The sequence below is a fragment of the Lontra canadensis genome, unplaced genomic scaffold (assembly GCF_010015895.1).
Source record: "Lontra canadensis isolate GAN:19392208 unplaced genomic scaffold, GSC_riverotter_1.0 scaffold7, whole genome shotgun sequence".
Classification (NCBI taxonomy): domain Eukaryota; kingdom Metazoa; phylum Chordata; class Mammalia; order Carnivora; family Mustelidae; genus Lontra; species Lontra canadensis.
The window spans coordinates 28,067,885-28,076,214 of record NW_022631001.1 but is presented as its reverse complement, the minus strand read 5'-3'; the positions used below and the strand labels follow the sequence as shown (position 1 = coordinate 28,076,214).

At 39.2% G+C, this 8,330-nt stretch overlaps 1 protein-coding gene across 1 annotated transcript; it reads left to right on the top strand.

Moving 5' to 3' along the window:
- Positions 1-7,015: 7,015 nt before the first annotated feature.
- Positions 7,016-7,960, top strand: LOC116864874 (olfactory receptor 51V1-like). Its single transcript, XM_032852689.1, has one exon. It carries the CDS (start codon positions 7,016-7,018, stop codon positions 7,958-7,960), a length of 945 nt encoding a protein of 314 aa, XP_032708580.1.
- Positions 7,961-8,330: the final 370 nt, after the last annotated feature.

Genomic DNA, 8,330 nt, shown 5'->3' with positions numbered 1-8,330 from the left:
GTCTTTGGTAGAGAGAGAAAGGGCATGAGAGACTTTGGTCATAGACGTTTAACGGGCCATTTCACATAAATTCCTATAGTGGGAAGAATGTAACAAGGAGACAGCATCATCTTCATAAGAAGTTCTCACTCATGGGAAGAAATAACCATGTACTCATTTATTTCCCATTACACAAAGTTTCACTGAACACTTACTCTGTTACTCTGTCAATACTACTATTGACCCTATAAATAGAAATAGAACTAAGATATAGCCTCCGTTTTAGAGGAAAGGTTCATAATATTTAAGACTGATGAAGGGGACTGCCATCGAAATGGGAAAGGAATTCGAAAGAATAACTTAGAGACCTTACAAATGTAAACAGTGCACATAGTGCTTTGCCTCGGAGTTTAGGAGAAAGAATTTTTGGCAAGTAGGGTGGTGGCTATATTTGGAATTCAGTGATATTAGAAGCATTTTGGAAAATCCCCACTAAAAATAATCCTCATGAGGAAAGATATTCCTTTTCTCCTGTAAGTCACTGCATCCCCTTTCCTAAATGTTGCCCTTTCCATACATTAAGTATTTTGTTAGTTTTTGCAGAATGAAAGAATGAAAGTGTCTTCCAGAAGCTCTCTCTGTATCTGCACTCTCTATGTATCTTAGTAAACTCTGCTCTCACTTTCTCTGGGCTGTTTGATTTCTACCCTGCATGAAGTGAAGGACCCCTTTTGGCTGATCCAGTGGGACCCCTCTCTGGGTCCTGGAACCCAGCTAGTCTGCATTGCTTGCAAGGATGAAATGTTCATAAGCAATGAATGTAATTCCAGATATGTGAGAACCAAGACTATGAGGACTTCTTAATTTCCCTTTTAGAGTATTCCAGGATTTTGCTGGTTTTTTCATCTTTTCAAAATAAATTTCAAAAATGGTAGGCTTATGTAGCTTTTAAACTGCAAATGTCTCTGGCCAGAGATACTGCTGTGAAAATCTGAGGTGACGGAGGAAACCCATAGGGCACACAGAGAGATGGGAGAACACAGCTTTATTAACGCCAGCAGGCTCAGTGGGATCGTTCCCAAAGACTGAGCACCCGACAGGGTTAGGAGTGAGTTTTTATGGTTACAGACAGTGGGGGATGGTAGCGGGCTGTTTTCAGGGTCTTTCAAGGCCGGAGCACTTTCCCAGTCTCTCAAGCCCAAATGGCCCCTTCAGGTGGAAGTATAATCTATGTGGAGGCATCTCAGGAGAGTGCTAAATCACCTTGGGGCCTGTTTCTCTTTCTTTTCTTATTCAAACAGGACCAGGCTTCTGGTCTTTTTCTTCTGTCTCTGCGGGAGTAATGACTTGTTATCTTATCTTAGTCAAACGGGATGGCTATTGGTCCTTTTCTTGGCCTTAGCAGGAGCAAAGGGGAACCAGGGACAGAAAGGGGCTCGAGCCAGGAGTCTCTATCTGCCTCAATACCAACACATATTTTTTTATAACAAGAATGAAAAAAAATTTCAAGCAGTATTCTCTTAGCTGTAATTTTCTTTTTCTAAAAATCTCATCAGTCTTGAGCACAACTATAAATGAAAGATGCTTTGAAAATAAAACAGGTGAATTTTATTTCTATAGCCCTTGCAATGAATGGCACGGCTATTTCTTTGTATATACTTCATAAAATCTTCCCTTGTAGCCCTCACTTATATCAGATTAGGAGGGAAATTTAGAGATACAGTCAGGGACGGAAGTAGCAAGTGGTTGGTTATTACAACACAAAATACAGGAAAAAAATTATAATTTTGAAAAATCTAATGTAAGTAAAAGAAAGATGAGCAGACCAAGGACTAAATAGTCTCATATCATATAGTTATCTCTTGAAATACCAATAGACACACTACAATATATACTATAATTGGAATTCATAATGATGAAACAAAATCTGGGTGAGAAACCCAAAACAGAAAGTATTTCTTCTGGTGACATGTTCTAGGAAAACATCCATACTACATATATACTCTAAACAAAAAGTTTCTGTTACTTAAGGATATCTGCTTGTTTGTCTGTCTTTAATAGCCATAATTAATAGCGCTAAATCAATGCAGCATCACTAATCACTACATTTAGTTGCTGAATATGCCTGTTTCCACAATCTATCTCAATTTAGGCTTTTTTCTTTATTTTTTTTTCCGATTTTAATGACTGAGTAGATGATGGCACATTTTACTGACACTATAAATAAAGATGGATAAGAAGATGAAGAATTCAATTCTGTATATCTTTGTGTGAGTTTTCTGTAGGTAATTAAATAACTATGTACACAAATAAATATATAGTTCTGAAACTGAGGAAAGAGTTCAGAGCTTCAAACACAGATATGTTAATAATCAGTATATAAGTGACTGTTAAAACAATGACATGGATTTTATTGCCCAAGGATTGATTGATTTTTTCCCCCCCAAAGATTTAAAAGTAAGAAAGAATGAGCAGTGGTTAGAGAATAAAACCACAGGGAAATCAAGATTAAGAGAGAATGAAAAAGTATTTAGTTTTAAATGGACTCAGAGAAGGATAAGGGAGTAGAGAGATTGTTCCTTCAGAAGGCCCATAACAGACAGTTTAAATAAGATAAGATCTTTTCAACTATTTCAAATGCCAAAGTAGTAGTAGTCCTGGAATGGGGGTAAATGCTCCTATTAGCACTCTACCCTGAATTGCAGAATCCTATGTATAGAATTGTCCCTCCCTGCCTTTAGGACCTCGTTACTGGTCCAATTGCTAAATGTCCTTTTTAGCCATGTGGAAAAAAAGATTCTCAGAAACTAAATTTCTACAGCCAAATAGCTGGACAATGGTGAGACCAAAGGAAAAATTTTCATTGTTCAAATCTCTAAATATAATCACAAATCACCTAATAGTAAAGTGCGTGGACTATGTGATTTGGGGTGCTTAGTCATTATTGAAACTAAAACTGGGAGGCAGAGAAATGAGATTCATGTGAGGAACAAAATGATTTGGATCTATAGATCTATATCTATATAGCAAGAACAGTGGATATGTATGGTGCAAATATTAGATTTCCCTCAGACATACATTGCAAAAAAAATTTCAGATAATTCTCTGCAAGATGGATTAAAAATTAGCAAAAAATCAGAGATGCTTGGGTAGATCAGTGGGTTAAGAATTAGCAAAAATTCTTTGTTTCTTAATATATCACAGAAGTAGCAAAGAGAATCCAAGATACATTGACAAGAGCTGCCCAAGCCAGCACGTAATTTAAAAGCTGAGATTTTCTGAGTTGTCCTTCCGGAAGCTGTGCCATAAGACACTCATTGCAAGAAAGCAGATAGAGAATGAGAGGAGAAAGAGCTACACAGGAATACTAGGCAAGAGGGTAGTATTTATTGCTCTATAGCCTGAGACAAATTGGCTATTTTCTCAGTAAGTATACCATGTGCTTTGCAATACTTTTTTTCTTCTCCTTTTCTCCATCTTCACATAGGCACAAGACAAATCTGAAATTTTGTATTTTAAGATCCACTAGGCATTCTTAGTCATAAAATACTAGAAGACTGAGTGTAATAACTAGACTCCGGGAAAAGAAGGTATATAAAATGATTGAAGACATACCTGTTTGTTAGAAATGCTTTTAAAAAATTATTTCAAACAGGAATGATTTTAAAACTCAGTTAAGCATATTTGGTTGGCTAATATTCAAATTGTGTTTAAATAGAGAAAGCATTCAACAAAAACTTTTTTTTTTTTTTTTTCATTTTAGTTATTCGGATGGAAGAGGACAGCTAGAGAAGACCTATTGAGGATATGGCCTCGGCTCTGCTCCCTATGACGGGAATTTAAAAATTATGAACAAATGATTTGTTATGGAGGTAAGTTAAATGATAACTGGTATATTTCTGAATTGCATGTTACATGAATCATATAAAACTCTGAGAGTCAATCACCAATTATAGGGCAATTAAAGAAATCGCAAAAAAATACTAAATAATTTATAAATATCTCTTGTATTTTTCAAATGATGGACATGTGATAATTTTTATTTTTAGGTGAGAAACCAAAGCTTAGGGATATTTAGTAATTGATCTTATAGTTAGAAAGTGGCACAACTGCGATTTGTAACCGTTAATTTGAATCTGAATCTGATACTCTTAAAAATTAAATTGCCCAGGGGCGCCTCAGTGGGTTAGAAGCCTCTGCCTTCGGCTCAGGTCATGATTTCAGGGTCCTGGGATCGAGCCCCACATCGGGCTCTCTGCTCAGCAGGGAGCCTGCTTCCCTTCCTCTCTATCTGCCTGCCTCTCTGCCTACTTGTGATCTCTGTCAAATAAATAAATAAAATTCTTTAAAAAAAATTAAATTGTTCAATCCTTTTCCAACTCTTTCCAAAAATTGAAGAGGAGGGAACACTTCCTTATTCATTCTATAAATCCAGCATTACCCTGCTACCAAAGCCAAATATATTACAAGAAAAGGATATTACAGACCAATATACAGGCATACCTCCCTCTATTGAGCTTCACGTTATTGTGCTTTGCAGATAATGAGTTTTTTACAAACTAAAGTTTTGTGGTAGCTGGAAGTTGAGCTGTTTGTTGTAGCTATAGGTACGAGAAGGTGTTGCTTTTATTTGTTCTTTATCATTCTTTACTTCCCTTTTGATTTTAGTTTTTCCAATGTGTTCCTCCTTAGAGAAAATCTATATATATTTTTATCATGTTATGTTAGTCACTATACAGTAGTACATCATTACATTTTTTAATATCTTTTTTTAATTTTTTATAAATATATAATGTATTATTAGCCCCTGGGGTATAGGTCTGTGAATCACTAGGTATACACACTTCACAGCACTCACCATAGCACATACCCTCCCCAATATCCATACATCATTAATTTTTGATATAGGGTTCCATGATTCATTGTTTGCATGTAAATCTGTATTTATACAGACTTTTTTTAGCTGTGATTGATCGATATTTTACCCGGCCTTTGTTAGGTTTCTGGTAAGGAATGGTGGGTTGTGGAAAGCAAAATGGAGCCTTTCATTTCAAGTAGGGGACTGTGTCAAGCAACGAGGCAAGCAGTTAAGGTCCTTCAGCTAGGAGATGTCCCCAGGACCAATGTCAGCTGCCACCCCAGAACTGATAACAAGCAAAACCAGAGGAGGCCTGCAAAGACCCAGAACTGATTAAATCCCTTTAAAAAAGGAAGGATTTGGGGCTTCTGGGTGGCTCAGTCAGTTAAGCATCTGGCTTCGGCTCAGGTCATGGTCTCAGTGTCCTGGGATAGAGTCCCAAGAAGCAGGGAGCCTGCTTCTTCCTCTGCCCCTCCCCAAGTTTGTACACTTGCTCTCTTCTTTCTCTGTCTCTCTCTCAAAATAAATAAATATACTAATTAACTTAAAAAAAAAAAAAAAGAAAGGATTTTGGCAGCAAATTCTCAGACTCTTCTGGCCTGACCCCTCTACCTCTGACCACTTGAAAAAGGTAAATGCTGCTAGAGGCTCTTCCAAATCCATCTCTGAACAGAACAGAGATCCTTCCCTGTTTGAGCATCAGAAGCACTGACAGCCAATAGTTGACCAGGACCAGACCCAGGCCTTATCCCAACTGTGTGCCCCCTCAACTAACTTCACATATGGTTCCTTAATTTCCTGCACCCTTGTGTTATCTTGTTTGTTGTGTGGCTTGTCTTCTGTCCTGCTTTGTATGCTGTGTAAGAAGCCAAGTTTAATCACATGGTGAACTGTCATTGAGCTTGGAATCCTGAACTTGCTTTGTCATTGTGATTTAACTTTGCTTTATGATTGAATAAAGCTGACAGTGTGGAAGGACATAACTGCTGTTGTGCCCTCATAGTGTGCTCATGACATGGGTGGAGGAGGAAAGCATACAATAATCTTCTGATGAAATCTTTGTGCACCTGACATTACTGGGATTGTTTCTCAGAGCTGTGACCTTCACAGGGATTTCTACAATGGTCTTCCTCCCCCTCTGCCACCACCAGATTCATATCTTTCTTCATTCACTATAGCATTCCCAGTCTAGTGAATTGTGACCCTTTCCCCCTTAGATGAGACAGGAAGTCTGAGGGAGCTGGAAAGAAGGGGAATTCTCCTCCTTTAATTGGAATAAGATTGTGGCAGTCTTTTTCCTCAAAACAATTGTCCTGTGTTATGGAGAGGACTCTAGGCCACCCTTTCTCATGGGTTCAGGAAAGGAGAAATGTTTACTGAAAAATTAAGTGAAAAATAAAAATGAAATATGGTATTAAAATATACAAGATATGTTGATTCAGACAAATATGGTAAATAAAACTTATTTGGAATACTAATATATCTTGTCCTCTTGGATGTTTATTGTCTTTTCCTTCTGAGTAGGCATTGAAATTTCAGTCAATGCAGTGAGCATCCCTCCCTTAAAAGATCTGTGAACCCTAAAAACTGCTGCCATTTCCCCATTCCTCTCATTCCCTGGGACTCAAACTACTAGCCTGCTGTAAGTGGGTAGAATCTCTCACTTGCGTCAGCCTCCAGATGGGAATGATGGCCTCCCAGGAGCCCGGGTCCACCTGGGCCACACAATCCTCTTCATTCCTTCCTATAAATCTGACATTCTGACTCCCTGTGCCACAGCACTGGCAAGAAGACAGTGTGCGGGGGCTTCCTCAGGAGCAGCAGAGCAGAAACAGCCCTGTGCTCTCAAGAACTTTAGCCACTGTCACCTGCTATGTGTCCTACAAGTGACTCAGAGGGACTAAAAGAAAATGAAGTTAATGAGCTAATTTGCCCCAAATTGTCAGAACATTGAGTTGCTTCAACAACCTGAGACCTAGTATCAAGGAGCTTTCTTGGGAAATCATCCTGGGCTGTGGCTTCTCCTGTAGAGTGGAGCTTCCATGGGATTCTACAATGTGCCTTACCTGTGCTACAGTGTGAGTAGCTGTGTCATACTCCACAGCTCTCAACACAGCAGATCATTGGACACTGGTCAGTAAATATCGATCTTCTCTGGAAAATTACCTTCACATAATCATGTCTGCTTCTTCTGCTTCCATTATCAATTCCTCGGTATTCATTCTTACAGGTTTCCCTGGCCTAGACCAGTACTATCCCTGGTTTTCAATTCCCTTCTCCTCCATCTATGCTGTGGTTTTCCTGGGAAACTGCCTGGTGCTGCATGTGATCCGGACAGAGCGGAGCTTGCATGAGCCCATGTTCTACTTCCTGGCCATGCTGGCATTCACTGACCTGTGCATAGGGCTTTCCACAGTGCACACGGTGCTGGGGGTCCTGTGGGGGCTCAGCCAGGAGATTGGTCTGGATGCCTGCATTTCACAGACTTACTTTGTCCATGGTCTCTCTGGCACAGAGTCTGGAGTCCTTCTGGCCATGGCCTTTGATCGTTTCATTGCAATCTGCAATCCTCTACGCTACACATCCATCCTGACAAACAACAGAGTCATTCATGTCATGGTGGCCATTTTGATGAGAAGTGCATTGTCCATTCTTCCTGTCATCATTTGCCTGAAGTTCTTCCATTACTGCCGCCCCCACATCCTCTCCCACTCTTTCTGCCTGCACCAGGACCTACTCCGACTCGCCTGCTCTGACATCCGCTTCAATAGCTTCTATGCCCTGGCTCTGGTCATTTGTACCTTGTTGTTGGATGCTGTGCTCATTCTCATCTCCTATGTTTTCATCTTGCATACAGTGCTGGCAATTGCATCCCGGGAGGAGAGGCTCAAGTCCTTGCAGACCTGTGTGTCCCACATCTGTGCTGTCCTGGTCTTTTACATCCCCATCATTGGCCTCACCATGGTGCACCGCTTTGGAAAGCATCTCTCACCTTCTGTTCATGTGCTTATGGGCAATATCTATATTCTCTTTCCACCCCTGATGAATCCGATTATCTATAGTGTAAAGACCCAGCAGATCCGAAGCAGGATGAAGCAGTGGTTTTCCCTGAAATTGAAGTAGAAGCTTTGGATTTACTCACTGGAATGTTTTAATGTCAAAAAGTAATGGTATTTTTCATGGGCGCAATAGTTTATAATCTGAATAATATCTAAAACATGTTGTTGTTTAAAGAGAATTTAAGTATTAAAGAACTTAAGAGGCTTTTTAATGCAAGAAGCAAGATAGAACTAGTTTTTGTCAAAAAAATTTGACATTCCTGAAATTCTGCTGTAGGATAATCATAGCCATTATGGGCATGAGAACACCTGTCTTTGCATCTTATTGAAATATTCTTAAAGCCATATGAAGATTATGACCTTCAGTTCATCAATATTTTATTTCCATTTAGACACACCTCTACCTAAAATTCTGGTAGTATATTTATTGTTTA

Excerpts from the sequence above, each read along its gene's own strand:
- LOC116864874 (XM_032852689.1), top strand. The coding sequence starts at position 7,016 with ATGTCTGCTTCTTCTGCTTCCATTATCAATTCCTCGGTATTCATTCTT.